Source organism: Mesoplodon mirus (assembly GCF_964341445.2).
Source record: "Mesoplodon mirus genome assembly, chromosome: 20".
Lineage (NCBI taxonomy): Eukaryota > Metazoa > Chordata > Mammalia > Artiodactyla > Ziphiidae > Mesoplodon > Mesoplodon mirus.
Genome location: NC_138996.1, coordinates 36369233 through 36386762, shown reverse-complemented (window position 1 = coordinate 36386762; position 17530 = coordinate 36369233). Strand labels below are relative to the sequence as shown.

Sequence of the window (17530 nt, the reverse complement as noted above, 5' to 3'; positions counted from 1 at the left end):
TTAGTTTTTGTTCCCCAGGTTCCTTGAATGAGTGATTTTTCTAAACATTAATATTCTTAAGAGACCACTCAAGATCCATCTCTGTGGTACCCTGAAGTGATTTTGAGAGAAACGCTACAATAAAAGAATAGGTGCAAAGTACTAAGTGACACATAAAGTCAAAAATAAATAAAGTACAAGGGCAACCGGAAGGAGATGCAAAACTTACTTTTTCCAAGTTTGAAAATTTATTTTCTCAAACTTAGAACCTCATTTCTTTCAAGTTGTAAGCAGATGCTAATTTCACAGCAGGCAACTTTTGCTTCCAGGACCAAAGGCTATGGTGAAGCTTTGCAGGAGAAATTGAAGTACTGCGCAACACTGCACGCATCCATGAAATACAACCATCCGTACATCTGAAGGGCTTTTAGGCTCGAAGGCTTGATCAGAATATTTTTAGTTCTAAATTCTAAATTCTAATTTAGTTCTAAGTCCTAAATTCTGACCAAATGAATACCACACCACCTGGAATGCATGCCCGAGTGGCAAGCAGCTGTGCTACAATTTCCTTTAAAAAGCAATAAATCCACTTAAGGGAACCCAAACGGGTTTCACTGCCCATTCATTAGACGGCAATATTAAGTTGAGTGGGAAGGCTGGTGCTAAATCTTCTATGTGAAACTTCAGAATTATATACTAGTTGTGATACATTTTCAATTGCAGAATATTAGGCGAGAAGTTAGAATTTTATCCCACAAAGCTTACTGTCTTAAAAATGTGAAGAAAGAAACACGTCAGGGGTTGCGGAGATCTGATCACATTAACAGCAGAAAATGCAGCTCTAGACAGAAGGGACCACCTTTCGCTGGGCTGTAAAGAAGTTAAGCGACCTGGAATAAAACACCTTCCGTCACTCCCCGCCCGGGCCTCTCCACGGCAGCCTTAGCCCAGCGGCCCAGCAGCTCTCAACTGCGCAGGCGCAATAGCACGGCCCTCTCCCTCCGGTGAAGACAAGGTCAGCTTTCGGGAACGCGGGGCCCCAGGGAGCCTGGACCAGAGCAAAGAGATGACACTTTGGACCCTGGAAACCCGACGGGGTTTTTATTCCACTTCGCCCTGCTGGTCCCCTCGCAAGATATAGGAGCGGCTTACCTGTGAGGAGCCCGCAGCCCCAGAGGCCGAGGGCGGCGAACCGGGCCCCCCCGGGCTCTGCAGCGCTCGGCCCCGCATGTCCGTCACCGCCTGGCCCGGGCGCACTCGCGCCCGAATCTTCTCTCCATTGAGAGTACAGCCCGGTCCTTCCACCATCTCCCGGGCCGCCCTGTGCGCCACTATGCTGCACGGCCCCGCTGAGAAAACTGCCGCGCAACCTCACGTCTGCGCGGGCACGTACCTCGGCCGCGAGGAGATTCAAATATCCCGCGCGCCCGGCCCCGCCCCGGAAGCCCCGCCCCCATCCGCGGGCCGGGCTCCCGGGCGCAGGCGCAGTGGCTCAGCGCCCCGGGCCGGGACGCGGGATTACAGGGAACGAAATGTGAGCGCGAGCGCAGCCCACCTGCCACCCACCGGGGCTGAATCGTGAAAGCGGAGGCAGTTGAAACCTCAGAAGCTCCAACTTGTTCTTTGCTTTGAGGTTTTGCCTTTGTCTTTGAGCCGCTCCGTACACCCACATTTTGGACCTTATCCTCTTATTCTGTCCTGAAATCCGAGGTTGCCTGGCAGGCCTTTGCTTGCCCTCTTTGGACGTGGGTGGGCGCAGAGGGAGTCAGGGGAGGGTTGTAGAGCAAGCAGCTTTTGCTTTTTCTCTTATAGGTTTAGCATGTCTTAGAAAACGTGGCCGTATATGCCAAATATATTTTAGTGTGTATATTAAAATCCTCTTCATTTTTTGATAGCTGAACTAAGCAAGACCCTACCCAAATTCATGCAACCATTCTATTTTGGGATGAACGCTATTTGAAATTGCTTTTTAAAAGTCAGGGCAGGGCTTCCCTGGTGGCGCAGTGGTTAGGAGTCCGCCTGCCGATGCAGGGGACGCGGGTTCGTGCCCCGGTCCGCGAGGATCCCACATGCCGCGGAGCGGCTGGGCCCGTGAGCCATGGCCGCTGGGCCTGCGCGTCCGGAGCCTGTGCTCCGCGGCAGGAGAGGCCATGGCAGTGAGAGGCCCGCGTACCGCAAAATAAAAATAAATAAATAAATAAAAGTCAGGGCTCTATATAAATCAGAGGGCAATGCATAGCTTTTCAAATTTACACAAGGATGTGTGCATGTCAATACATAAAGATAAGGACTCCATACAATTTTTTTAAATGAAAAAACTAATCATTTTTGAAAATTGAAACAGCACATTAAAACAGTGTCAATTTATAAGTGATTTAACAAGCATACCACTGCTGTCGTTAAACCAGAAAAATATATGTAGTAGAGACTTGAATTAGTATATATTACTAAAAACTTGAATTCAAAAATTTGAAAAGTAATGTCTTTCTGTAGGCAGAGATTAGTGGTCAAAAGTTAGCTGGATCAGGTTCAGAATTCTTTGTACTTCCTTGCTTAATTTTTGGTTTTTTAAAATAAATTTATTTATTTTATTTATTTCTGGCTGCGTTGGGTCTTCATTGCTGCATGCGGGCTTTCTCTAGTTGCAGTGAGGTGTTCGGGTTTCTCACTGCGGTGGCTTTCTTGTTGCAGAGCAGGGACTCTAGGCACATAGGCTTCAGCAGTTGTGGCTCGCGGGCTCTAGAGCGCAGCCTCAGTAGTTGTGGCCCACAGGCTTAGTTGCTGCAACCGAGGTATGTGGGATCTTCCCGGACCAGGGCTCGAACCCATTTCCTCTGCATGGGCAGACAGATTCTTAACCACTGCGCCACCAGGGAAGCCCTTCTTGTTTAATTGTTGTTTACTCTTCTACGTCAAGTTACTAAATAATCAAGGAAGAATCCTATTCCCTACAACCCAGATTCAGTCATAATCTCTGCCCTTTGATGGAAGACAGTCCTCATACACCTTATTCACGTTTACCTTTTTATTCATTATTTTTTGCTACCTAACAAATTATCCCATTTGTTATTTCAAAGTTTCTGCAGGTCAAAAATTTGGCAGGGGTCTGGGTCATAGGTGCTGGCTCAGTGCTTGTCAAGCAGTTGCAGCCAAGACATTGGCCAGGGCTGCAGTCATCTAAAGGTTTGATTGTAGCTGGAAGATCCACTTCTGAGATGGCTCTCTTGCATAGCTATTGGCAGAAGGCTTTGGTTTCTCATTTTATGGGTCTCTCCATAGGGTTGCTTGGCTGTTTTCCTGACATGGCAGGTGACATCCCCACCGCGTGTGAATCAAGCCGGAAGGCAAGGAGGAAGCTGTACTGTACTGGCCTTTACTACCTAGTCTCTGAAGTGGCATGCCCACACCTTCACTCCTTCAGTTTATTAGAATCCAGTCATTCGGTACAGCCCACAACGGGTAAAGGAGGGGAATTAAGCTTTATCCCTGGAAGGGAGGAGTATCAAATAGCTTGTGAACATATTTTAACGCCATCACAATCTTCATTCATCGGATTGATTCATCATGAACTTACTCTCTTTAGCTCTTGTGTACTGGGGCACATTTGGATCAAATAAAATCTTTAACTTGAATTAGGTTTACCATTCTCCAGAGAGCTGAGTAAGAGCTGGGGAGTAACACTGAAGACACTGAGAGACGTCATTGATGCGCCCCTGCAAGGCCAAGCCATATTTTGTTTATCTGTGACGAGACTCTGAGTCTTTGGATACTTCTCTTTTTTATCCTTCCTTACATGCAGTTAAGAGTGAAATCGCATGCACTCTGCATCTGCAGTGTTCATAAACAGTCATCTCACCATTGCAAGCAAACCTTCCCTGGTATAGACTCGATTTCTTCTTAAGCATTATTTATTACTTGATGACTTTATAAAAGTCATTCATTTTCTCTAAAACACACTTTTTTTTTTTTTTTTTTTTTTTTTTTTTTGCGGTACGCGGGCCTCTCACTGTCGTGGCCTCTCCCGTTGCGGAGCACAGGCTCCAGACGCGCAGGCTCAGCGGCCATGGCTCACGGGCCCAGCTGCTCCGCGGCACGAGGGATCCTCCCGGACCAGGGCACAAACCCGTGTTCCCTGCATCGGCAGGCGGACTCTCAACCACTGCGCCACCAGGGAAGCCCCTAAAACACACTTTTTTCTTATGTAAAATAAAATAAGTTTCTTATAAACCTCCATGTGATTTTTTTTGTTTTAATTCCCAAATAGCATAACATATATGAAAGCACTTTGAAAACACACACTACAAATTCAAGGAATTAAGATAAATTCTATTTGCTCTGCCCAGAGTATGCTCTGTACTTTGTTTCCTGGCTCATGCTGTTATTCTCACCTTTTTGTATCCTTGTCTTCATCCCAGTTTACTGAAATTCTCCCAATTTTTAAGTCCTAATTGAAGGCATATCCTCTAAGAAACCTTCCAGGTACACTTTACAAATGAAGGAACGGAGAGGGGCACGGAGAGGTTAGGTAACATGCTCAAGGTCACACAGTTGGGATCCAACCAGGCAAGCCAAGGTCTTAGCCAAATGTTTTCACCAACATCACTTACAGGACACTAGCCCTCAATCAAATATTTTTAGGAACAACTTATGAAATGGTGGTTTAGAGGAAAAGCACCTTTTAGTCAGCCTTATATGGGAATTAAAGGCAATCTCAAAACCTTCCTTTAGCCTATGAAGTTTTAACATATTCTGGTTAATGAAACTTTGTTTTTACCCTTCTCCTTACAAGGTCTGTGTGCAGATTTTTAGTTGGAACGATAAAAATGTAGCACGGGGGAAATTTCGTTCATTTCTGTGTTTTACACAAATTACTTGAATATATTTAACAGGTAGATAACATCCATCCTCTCTAAACATCCTCTTAATGTTAGCTCCGAAGAGAGGAAACAGTCATTAGTGAACATTACGTGCAGGCATTTTCAGGGGTATTTACTAAAGAGTCTCCAGTTTATACCCATTAAGAGAAACTTGTAACGTTAGATGACAAGAAAAATAAAATGCACAGCAGCAGAAACCATTTTTGACACTTTCATTGTCTGAAGTATATACCAAATGCTGGGACCTTGCAAAGCAGTGGATTTTGTTCCATTGTGAAGGCTGGAAGTGCCAGGGGACAGTTTGCTGCTTGCAAAGTCAAAATCTAAATTGCAGAATCAACCATGGGCTTCTGGGTAACTCATGAAACCACCCTGACATACCTAGCCTTTTCACAGTGATGTGAAATCTAGGATTGGGTGCTTTGATTTTGCCAGATTCTCCATGGAAGGGATTTTTCTAATTTATTTCTTAATTTAAGCCTATTTAGTAAGCAAAGGTAGTTTCTGAGCATGAACTTAATTTGGGGGAAAATAATAACTAAATAGTTATTAAACACTCATAAAAGAGCCCAGATAATCTCTTTGTGAGGGGTTCTCTCCATGAGAGAGGATAGGAGAATTAATTCAGTTTCTATTTTGAAATAGAAAAGCAGGTTATTTTTTGTCAATATCTCGGAGCAATATTCTTCATCGATCTCAGGCACTGGAGAGCGTATTCAAGTTGAGCCATGAAATCCGCCATTTATTCATTCATTCAAAAAGCAATGCAATTATTGGGCACCTAATTTGTTGCAGGAAGAGTGCTAGATCCATGGATACAGATATAAGTCAGAGATCTAAACAGCTCACCAACTAGGGCAGCGAGAAGAGGAAATAAACACCAGCGTGCTGACAGGTAACCTCAGGGTGCTCCCGGCAGACACAGGGAGGAGACCTCGGTTTTCCGACATCTCCGCTAAATTTTGAGGAGACATAAATAAAAGTTTATCGCATAAAGGATAGGAGAAGGGGATTTTTAGGCAGATGGGGGAAACATATTTTACAACGTCAGGAGGTGTGAGAGAACCTCATATTTGGGGGGACCACAAGAATATCTGGAGGACAAGAGGATAGGGAGTGGGGGCAGATGGGGCCCAGAGAAGTCAGCAAAGCCAGATGATGGAAAACCTGAATGGTACACTAAGAAGTATGGGTATTCTGTTGAAAGTAACAGGGGAACAAATAGAGAATTCTATTCAGGAGATGGACATGCTTAGCTTTGCTTTATTAAATGATCCCCAGCATGGTGTGAAGCAGTGGGTCTCAACCGGTGACATCTGGTCACAACTAGGGGGAGAGGAACTACCGGCATCTCATGGGTCGAGGGCAGGGATGCCACTAAATATCTAACAACGCGCAGGACAAGCCACCACAGCAGATCGTTAATTACCCAGTCAAGAAAGTGTTACCAGTACCAAGGTTGAGAAAGCCTGGTGAGGCAGGCTGAATAAGGCTCCCCCAACCCTAACGTGTTCGTGACCTAATCCGTGGAATTTGTGAACACGTTTCCTTAAATGGCAAAAGGGATCTGACAGATGTGATTAACTTAAGGATTGTGAAATGAGGAGATGATCCTGAATTCTCTGAGTGCACCCAGTGTAATCACAAGGGTCTGATAAGAGGGGGCACGAGAGTCAAAGACAGAAAAGGTAATGTGAGGACAAACCCAGTCAGTGAAGGAGATGGATGATGCTTTTGAAGATGGAGGAGGGAACAAGGAACGCAGGCGACCTCCAAAACGAGCAGCCCTGTTGACACCTTGACTCCAGGCCCGTAAGACTGATGTTGGACTTTTGCCCTTCAGAAAAGTTAGAGAATAAAGTTGTGTTATTTTAAGCTGCTAAACATGAACTACTTAGAGCAGCAATAGGAAATTAATGTATCTGTCTCGGAGAAAAGGACAGATGGGAAAGTGAATCTTGATGCAGAATAAACAGTAAGCAGGTGTCAATATTGCCAGGCACTTATCTGAGCACTGGAGACACAACAGTGATTGAGGCAGGAAAAAAAATTCTACTCTCCTGAAACCTATAGTTTTGTTTTTTTTTTTTTTTTTGGATGTGCGAGTTCTTACTATAGTCCAGGAAGTAATGTCTGTATAATGCTAACTTCCTTTCCCAGTCCATCATACATCAGCTAACTTTCTCTAAAACTTGAGAGTTTTACTTTTGACTTATTCGAATTTATCAGTATTTTACATTACGATTTGTGCTTCCCCCCTCTAGTCCAAGGTATTTTAATGTCATAAAAATACCTTCCTACATTTTTCTATTAACTTTGTTTATAGTTTTATTATGATAGATTATTATTCCTAATTACCCACTCACTTCTTCATATCACTATTATTAACCCATTCCTACCACGTGTCCTTATAAAGGAATAGACTTCACCACACCATTGTCAGGACAGGCCACTGGACTACCTTTGGCTGATTGAATGCAAGTTCTTTTATCTGATCATAAACTTGTGAGGGAGAAATAAAATGACTATTGTTGGAAGCCACTGAGACCTTGGGATGGTTCATCGTGCAGTTTACCCTCGGGAAGTTTGACTGAAACATTTATGTTTACATTTAGGCCCTTTATCTATGATGCCATCATTGTTACATGCAGTTATCCTTTGTACATAAGTCTGTTTGGTCTTCCTATTCTGTTTCATTGATCTATCTGTTTGGGTACCAATTCAACTCTATTTTTAGTCCTGTGATATTATAATGTGTCTTAATATTTCATGAGTTTCCACTTTTAGTCTTCCTTCTCAAAATTATATTAGCTTTGTATGAATGTGTAAACTTCATTATATTTAAAAGCAGTTTCATGTTCTCTTGCAAATTCTGAGATACTGATTATATATATACATTTAGTTTATAGATAAACGGGAAACCATTAATAGCTTTACAATGTTAACATGCCTTCTTATATTAAGGTCTCATTTGATTAACTTTAGAAATCTGATAAATGTCTCTGTGAAGATGTTGTGCTTTCGTCGTTGGTCTAATTCCTAGGATTTCATAGTTTGGGTTGATATTTTGAGTGGCATATTATCTTCTCTTGTATTTTTAGTTGGTTTTTACTATGTAAGGTGCTGGACTCCAGTGTAAAGTATACCCAATTGAGGAAGAGAAGAAAATATTAGCGCTTCTATAAATACTTATTTTTTATTTTATTTTAACATTTTAATTTTTAGGCAAATAGTACCTAATATATTAATACATTAGTTCTATAATAATAATTATTATTATAATAATAGCTAATTTTTATGAGACACCAACTTTGTGCTATTCAAATGCTTTCCAAGTATTAATTCACTTAATCCTCACAATATCCTAAGTGGTAATTTTTTTCTCATTTTATAGGCAAGAAAAATGAGGCAGAGAGTGGTTATGTAACTTGTATAAGTTCACACAGGTGTAAATGACTGAACCAAGATTTGAACCCAAGGCAATCTTGCTTTCAATCTCTACACTATGTTGTTTGTAAAGTACATAATTGCAGTTTATAAATAAACACTGGGATCATACTGGGCTCATAAAACGAGTTGGTTTGCTTTTTGAAGATAAGAATTATATGTTTTTTAAAGTTTATTTATCAAATTTTAGAGGAACCAATATTTTGAGACCAGTGGTGTAGAAAAATGCTATTAATCTTTAAAGTTTATCTTGTATCTGGCAATTTCACTTAACTCTTTTATTAGATACACTAACTTGTTCATTCTGTTAGGTTTTCTACATAATCTTATTATTTGCAAATAATGGCAGTTTTATGTCTTCCTTTCCAATTCTTATCACTGCTAATTATTTTCCTTGTCTCATTGTGTTGGTTAGGGCCTTCAGTACTACACTGAATAGCAGTGGTGATAAAATATATCCTTGCTTGTTGAGTTCAAAATTTCTTCGATAAACACTATCTAGCTGAGTCTTTTCAATGAAGACTTTTATTGTTAAGACGTCATATATGCTCCCAGTTTTCTTAGTTTCTTTTGTTTTCTCATTAAATAAGTGTCAAATTTATGAAATGCTTTTTCTGTATGTACTGAGGTGATAAATGTTTTTTTTTTAGTCCACTGTCATGAATTACATTGATAAAGTTTTGATCAGTAAGCCATTGTACCATTCCTAAGATAATTCCTACAAATTCACACTGTATTGTTCTTAACAGACAATGTTTACTTGGCTAATATTTTATTTAGTATTTTCTTATCTGTGTTTAGAAGTGGACTATTTTCCTTTTTCGTTTGTATTGTCCTTATATAGTTTTAATATCAAGATACTAAGCTCATAAAATGACTTGTGCAGTTTTTGTTTTTTCTGGAAAAGCTTTTATAGGATAAATTTATCTGCCTTTTAAGGTTTCACTTAACCTCTAAAGGACCTTATTTCAACTAACTCCAAGGTATTTAGTTACCTAAGAAGAAAAAGAAGGATACCAAAACTGTACTATGGCATTTTCTAGAGATACCTTATTTAGTCAGTTAAATATGTTCTGCAATTCGTCATAAGATAAGTGAGCTTTACAGCTTCATAGTAGAATTTTGAAATATGTAGTATTTGGCAATTTTGGAAAAGATTAAGAACATTAGCGCTTTTGTATATTTGCTTCATGGCACTGTCATTTGGTTGCCAACCACTTTTGCAGGGTGTTTCCCCACAATTCCTGTCAGATTACTAATGAAAAGAATTAAAATAACTACGTCAACATAAACTAAGTTTTATTGAGCAAACTGAAAGACGAAAAGGAATCAGGTCTCAGAGGCAGTTACTATAAACATTAGATTTCTGGTGCAGATGACATTTGTTCTAGTGAGAAGTTACATCAAGGATATCCTTCTTCAAAAATGTGGCATTGCACAGGAAATTATACTCAATATTTTGTAATAACTATGAGAGAAAAGAATCTGAAAAAGAATATATATATATATATATATATATATATATATATATATATGAAACTGAGTCACTTTGCTCTACACCTGAAACTAACACAACATTGTAAATCAATTATACTCCAACTAAAAAAAAAGAAGGAAAAAATATCATGTACACTTGAAATATATTTTTTAAATGCAGCATTGCCACTTGAGACAAAAAAAAGGACACTATTATTTGCCTTGATTGGGTCAGGATGTGGGGAAGGGTTTAGTGAGGTGCCCTCCTTAAAGAAGTAAAAGCTATCAAGACTGTAAGAGGTTTGCAGTCTTCTTAATTGCAGATTCATTGTCGTTATTTTAAATGACTGCCAGTTTCATGTAATGAGTTACTGGAAAACTCTTAAGACCTTAGCAGGCTGTGTGCTCTTTTAGGAATGGCAAGGCATTTGGAGAAGTGGAAGCAAAACAGAGAGGGAGGTGACAGCAAACAAGATAAGCAGAGACTGAGCCACTACAAAGAAGAAGAAGAGCATAGGAAATTGTCTCGAGCCTGAGAAAAGACCTGAAGTTTAAAACAGAAATGCTTGCATTCTGTCCTTATGCCACGCTATCTATACTTTGTGGACATTCCAAGTTTGGCTGGATTGCACTGGGGCCTGATGTGAAGTTAGGTAGCTGTGATAGCTGTGAAATGACAGCAACAGATGGACCTCGCTAGCATGAAGCAATCAAAGGTGTGCACAGTTTAAGGAAAAATCCTCAATCCTGAGCTTGACAGACCATATAGAAGCAGGTTACATCATTAACTAAAGGTCAGATATCAATACAGTGAGCTTGTTTGCGACAGCTGGGCACGCTCTAGCCTTCTCCATCACATCTACCCGGGAGATAACCTGTCAGCTATATGTGTATCCATCTCTACCTGTGTAACAGAACAAACAAAAATCTCAAGAGATGGTTGAGTCCAATCTATCGTATTTGATGTCTTATTGAGAACACAATGGGCATAATATAGTGAAATAGATTTATATTCCTAGCAGAACAGAAGGGCCCAGTTCAGCAGACAAATATAAGATCACTTCTTGACAAAGTGATAGCATATATAATTTAGCATATATAATTTTAATCAGCTACCCAAGTCAACAGAAAAACTTAGTCTTAAGTAATTTGTAGATGTCTTGAAACCCATTAAAAAAACAAGAACAATATTTTGACATTGTTCAGGGCTCAAAGTTTATCTGTTAAACCTCAAGAAGGATTCTTTGGCATTTCTGATCTAATTATTATTGGCTTGGACCCCATTTAGACTAGTGATTAATTTACAACAGGCTCTATTTTCCATTATTAATCTCTTAAGACTTGAAAAGTTTATCAGACCCAAAGCTATTAGATATTCCAGATTCTGTACTTTTTGCTTACTTGCTATATATTGACTCCGTTTTTTTTCTGTTCCACTATTTTCATTCGTGAAGCAACTGGAAAATGCGAGTGTGTGTGCCTGTGCACACACAAGTAGAAGTTTTATAATCTTTCAGGGATAAGCACTCACCTTCACAAAATATTCAAATTTAAGTTAGCAGAGCTGAGAAACACTGCATTCTATTCCTCTGCTAACTCTCAAGTAGGGCATCCAGAGCCATATCCTAAATGCCAACTGGAACTGCTCTCTGTCTTAGATGTGGAAGTTTACATCAGTAGATATTCAGGTGGAAGCTTGATTGTGAACGGGTTGATTAATTCCCCAGCACATGCATGTGGGAATTTGCTTCTGAAGTTCAGTGCTAATGCGGAAGGGATTCACACTGCACTTTGGGAATTCAAAACTCCCCAAGAGAAAAGGGTTAAGCCTGACGTCAACTCAGAGGGAAAAGGCCAAGGCAGTTACAGAAACACATTTGCAGAGATACCAGATAAGAAAATAATTTTGTACAAACTTCACCTTGTAACGTCTTGCAAACTGTGCAGGAAATCGAATTGTTTTACAGAAGAGGAGTCAACAATCTTCCTCTGTAAAGCCTGGACTTAATGTTTCATTTTAGAAAAAGGAGTGATATTTCAAAGAGAAAACCACTGCTTGGAGGACTTCTGATTACCAAAATGATGCCAAATGGGGGAAAGTCTGCACTGAGTTCTTTGCATGATAACGTGGAAAGTGTTGAAGTTTATTTTTTAAAGAAATTGTTCTAGAAGAGTAGAAAGTTGTGAAAGTATAACTCAGAGAAAAGTTTGAATTTGGCTTCTGATAGAGTAATGAGTCTCTTAATACTTTATCTTTTAAAAGTTCAGCTGCATATAACAGAAACACAGTTATGGCAGCTTAACCAAATAGGGGTTTCTTGTTCTTACACAGTAAGCCTGGACAGAGGCAGGCCAGGTGGCATAGCAGCCTTGTAATATCATCAACGTCCTGGATTTATTTTGTCTTTCCGTTCCTTCCTTCGCACGGTTGCGAGATACCTCTGACCCCCCTTCTGTACGCCAAGCAGGAAGAATAAGAGAGCTGTGAAGAGGAAGGCTGGCACCTGTGTCAGGAAAGCAAAACTACACGGAATTCCTAGTTAGCTTCCAGCTAACCTCACCGACGAAGCCATGTCATACGGTCAGCCTTTCCTGTAATAGAGTCTGAGAAGCGGTAGTGTTGGATTGTTTTGGTTTTTTGTTTGTGTGTTTTTTGGCTGCATTGTCAATATAAGCTGAAAACAAGGGTTCTTTTAGTAAAAGCAAAGGAGAGCGTGGCTCCCGGGTAGGCAAGCAGCATGCTGAGCCCCCTGCGCGGCATGTTTACCAGCGCCCATGCTGAGCTGGCACTGCCATGACGTTCCCACTGCTGTTTTGTACACTGTGCCCTCCTGTCCTTATTTTGCTTGACTGGAAGTAGATTTTGTTCAACACAGCTCTGGTGCACAAAGCTGAAGTTCTCGGGGAAAAACGACACTCTGAGAGCTTGCTGCTCCAGAGCCCATGGCTCCACAGGCTCGCAAACGACAGCTATGATGACCGCCCACGACCCGTCCACGTGGAGAGGCTGCCCAGGTGCGTCAGGCTGCCAGCCCGGATGCGAAGTCAAAAGCAAGTCTGTCTTACCCCTAGGTTCTTCATGACCTTTTTTTTTTTTTTTCTCAGATTCCATATATATGTGTTAGCATACGGTATTTGTTTTTCTCTTTCTGACTTACTTCACTCTGTATGACAGAGACAGGAATAAAGACGCAGACCTACTAGACAATGGACTTGAGGACACGGGGAGGGGGAAGGGTAAGCTGTGACAAAGTGAGAGAGTGGCATGGACATATATACACTACCAAATGTAAAATAGACAGCTAGTGGGAAGCAGCCGCATAGCACAGGGAGATCAGCTTGGTGCTTTGTGACCACCTAGAAGGGTGGGATAGGGAGGGTGGGAGGGAGGGAGACACAAGAGGGAAGAGATATGGGAACATATGTATATGTATAACTGATTCACCTTGTTATAAAGCAGAAACTAACACACCATTGTAAAGCAAATTATACTCCAATAAAGATGTTAAAAAAAAAAAAAGGCAAGTCTGGCGTCATTCTTCACGTGGGGCAGCGCTGAGAGCTGAAACTTCAGGGATAAACCGTGTGGATAACAAAAAGCCCAAAGCAAACAGTGGTAGAACTAATAGGATAAACCTAATGGAGATTTTAACATCCCTTGTCAAGTGCATACAGTAAAATCTCCAAGAGAAACTCTATGCTGGGAAAGAAACACATTCAATAAACTTAAAAGGCTTGATTTTTAAAGCATGTTAACCGACAGTAACAGACTCAAATTAGAAATCAATAACACATCTAGATAAACCTAGACGTTTGGAAATTAAAGAACCCCCTTCTAAATATCAAAGAAGTCAAGGGGAAAAAAATCACAAAGAAAATGAAAACTTGATTTGAGAAAAATTATAATGAAAATATAGCCTATGAAATGTTACGGGATGCTGTGGGATGTTGCTAAAGCAGTACTTAAAGGGAAATTCTTAAATTAGGAAAGAAAAAAGACTTAAGATCACTCTAAATTTCCACCTTAAGAATCTAGAAAAAGATAAAAATTTAAACCAAGTCCCATGGAAGTGACACAAAGGACCGAAATAGATGCTGACACATGTAGGGACCTGGATTACAGGAGAGGGGTCCTGAGTCTGGAAAACACACTGACTTGTGTATCTGCTGACGTGGAGCCTGAATGAAAGTCAGGAAAAAGGGTTTGGGTGTTAGCTCAGTTACTGATATACTCCCAGCACAAGACAAATCACCTGTGTTTTGGGATCTCAGCTTCATTATCCATAAAATCAGAGGATTTGGACAAGGTGATCTCTCAAGTCCCTTCCAACTCTATGATTTTAAGTGTCCATGTCCATGAACTAAAGAGGTTTGAAAAACAGAGGCTTAACTTATTTTATATAATGGAATTAAGAGCATGAAGTTAAAGACATGAGGAACTAACTCCTTTGGTCAACTTTTGGCCTGAAAGTATCAACCCCCCTAACCCTATGACTCATACATTACCTGGGGATCTATAACTTCCTGACACTTATATTTAAGATTTCAGATTTGTACTTCTCATAGTATCGTATTCTTTTCTTATCCATTAAAAAATATCTCTTGGGCTTCCCTGGTGGCACAGTGGTTGAGAGTCCGCCTGCCAATGCAGGGGACACAGGTTCGTGCCCCGGTCCTGGAAGATCCCACATGCTGCGGAGCGGCTGGGCCCGTGAGCCATGGCCGCTGAGCCTGCGTGTCCGGAGCCTGTGCTCCTCAGCGGGAGAGGCCACAGCAGTGAGAGGCCCGTGTACCTCAAAAAAAAAAAAAAAAAAACTCTTGATGGTGAGAACAACTCAAGTAAATATACCTAGGTGTTTCTATGTGTATGCAAGTACCTAGCAAACATCCAGATATATGGGTACATAACTATATTTACATATGTACGTGGGTATATATGTGTGTGTGTATATATAAAATATACAAATGTGTGTGCACATGTACACATTGGTAAATACGCGCATACCTCAGAGACACTGCCTGTTTGATTCCAGACCATGGGAAAAAGAGCCACACCAATTTTTTGGTTTCCCAGTCCATATAAAAGTTATGTATTTAAAGACAATTCCACCAATAACACATGTTCTACATAACATCATGTTTGGCTTTGAGCTAGAAAAAAATCTGGAAAACAGTGGCTTAAACACAGAAAGGGCTTCTTTTTCTCACACATGAGATACTGTGTAGATAGGGAGTCCAAGGCTGCTGTAGCTGAAGCTCTGCAAGGTCATCAAGGCTTCAAACTCCTATTTCCTACTCTGCCTTCCTCAGCATGTGGCCTTTGCACTCATGTTTACATAATGGCTGCTGTCCCTCCAGCCATCACATTCTGATCCCAGGCAGGAAGAAAGGGAAAGATCCAGAAGACTTTCCCATAAGGCTTTGTCTTGTCTTGAGAAGGGATCCTTTCCCCAGACATGTCTGCCTATACCTTACTGGCTAGAACTAGGTAACATAGCTTTCCCTAGCTGCAAAGTTTTTTGGGGGAAGTGAAGATATTTACATAGTAAGCTGGAAACCTTGATGATCATCTCCAACAAAACCGGAGTTCTGTTAGCAAGGAGGAAGGGGAGACTAGATCGTAGTAAGCGACAAGCAGTTTCTGCCATGTGCCTACTGTAGAAAAGTTAGAAAAAAACGAAGAGGCATTTCTCCATTCTTTTTGTTCCATTTATTTATTCCTTTGTTTAGCCTTTCTCCGTCTGTCTCCTGATCCATACCTTATTTGAAAAATAGAGGTTTTTGTGGCCTTATCTCAGAGAGTTAAAGTGACATTGAGGCTATATCCTTAAGTGATAGCTTTCTGACACAAATAACATTCCCCCCACCCCACCCCCTGCCCCGGGAGAATTTAGTCGCCCAAAGATAGAACCTTTAAGGGGGAAAAAAATGTAGATAAGGGTTCGGGGCAAAAAATGGTTTCATGATGGACTGTCAGCATTTTATTTGGGTCACAAAACAGGCCATTTCCTGTCTTTGCGAAGCCCTATACTTCTTAAATCACTGCCCTGTAACCGGCATGTGGAGACAGACTTGGTCGAGGCCACAGAGGCAGCAGCCTTCCCCGCCTGCGTGCCCGGCGGCTGTTCACTAACGGCTCTAGACACTGATTGCCCACCATTGTCATAATCGCCGCGGGTTATAGTTTTGAGTGCCCATGGGGGGCATGGCACTGCATGGTGCAAAGTGTTTACTGTCCTGTTTCTGCTTCCGAATCCTTAGATGTTGTGCTCACACTGAGCTCAGCTCAGACTGCAAGCAATACCGTCCGGTGCTGTCAGCTACCTGAAGTTAAAGCTTTTCACACTGTGGACATTCCCGGAAGGAATCTGATGAAACAGTGACACTACCACTTTTTAGCTAAGTTTCTTCATCATTAATGGATTTTCTCAACAAGCCTATTAGCAGGTACTATTTTTTTGATTTACGGAGCTCAGCAATGGCATCGCTGACTTCAAGGTTGGCCAGAACCTTTGGGATTTGGAGGAAAAAGAGCTAATATTTATCAGTCCTGGGGACAGTCTTACACACTACTAGGTATAAAAGAGATAACTAATAAGGACCTGCTGTAGAGCACAGGGAACTCTACTCAATACTGTGTAATGGCCTATATGGGAAAAGAATCTAAAAAAGAGCGGATATATGTATATGTATAACTGAATCACTTTGCTGTACACCTGAAACTAACACAACATTGTAAATCAACTATACACCAATAAAATTTTTTTAAAAATAAAGATAAATGCTTTATATTTCATTCTTGAATTATCTCTCTGAAGGTGTAATCAGTACACACATTTTGTAGATGAAGCAGCTGTCAGAAGAGTTTAGATGAGTTGTCCAAAGTCACATAAGCTGGTAAAAGATCAAAACTGAACTTGAACCTGGGTCCTAATTTAATTATCTTTCAGCTACAGTACACTGTCCTTTAAGAAGTGTCATAATATTTCACCAAGAGGTCACAAAACCCAACCCTCATTAGTGAACTGGGTTTAACCTAAACTGAAGGACCCTTACCTCTTATTGACATCAGTGGTTACCCCATATGAGGAAGAACAGCTGCTTTCACAAAGTAAGTGAAGGGACTCAGGAAGTCTAACAGAATTCAGGAATAAGGCATATTATTTTCTTCACGGTATATTATGTACTATGTACATTTACCATAGCAGAACTAAAATTACACTCTATGCTTGTTGATTGTGCTTTATTTCCCCCGTACATAGTTACATTTTTATTCTGCTTACTGACTTTACGAGTCCTCCATCATTGTGATAGTTTTCCTAATAGAGTTTTCCTAATAGTTTATCCTGGCTCTTAACTCTTCTTTCATTGAGTAGCAGTTCCTAGCGATGCTATATTTGATTCGTGCTTTCTTGCTTTTGTTCGAGTGCTTTCGTAATTTTCATCCTCATTCACATCAGCCTCAATCCCCTCCTGCATTATTTCTGAGTGGTACTAACTGCACATTTATTTCCTGAGTATGTTTTAGAATCCTCCCTCTCCCCTCTGTATTTTACAATTGCAGATGGCTTTTCTGCAGCATTCTTATTTTCTCAGAGTCTCTACCTGTTAGAGCTTGAGGCTCCGCTTGCTTAACGATTCGGTAAGAACCTGCACGTCTGCGATTATGATTGCTATTGAACCTGATTGTGCCTTCTATTTCACAGGTGTCATGATTTTACTTATTTCTAATAATTCCATCTGTAATGATT

General features: G+C 40.8%; 1 protein-coding gene across 2 annotated transcripts in view; it reads right to left on the bottom strand.

Annotated features, from left to right (window-relative positions):
- NEIL3 (nei like DNA glycosylase 3) overlaps positions 1-1394 on the bottom strand; it is a 44854-nt gene extending 43460 nt beyond the window's left edge. For both annotated transcript variants that reach the window (XM_082608569.1, XM_082608568.1), the window contains exon 1: positions 1132-1394. In XM_082608569.1, coding sequence (XP_082464695.1) covers positions 1132-1287 — 156 coding nt within the window. In that variant the 5' untranslated portion in view covers positions 1288-1394. The remainder of the gene's footprint in view (positions 1-1131) is intronic.
- Positions 1395-17530: the final 16136 nt, after the last annotated feature.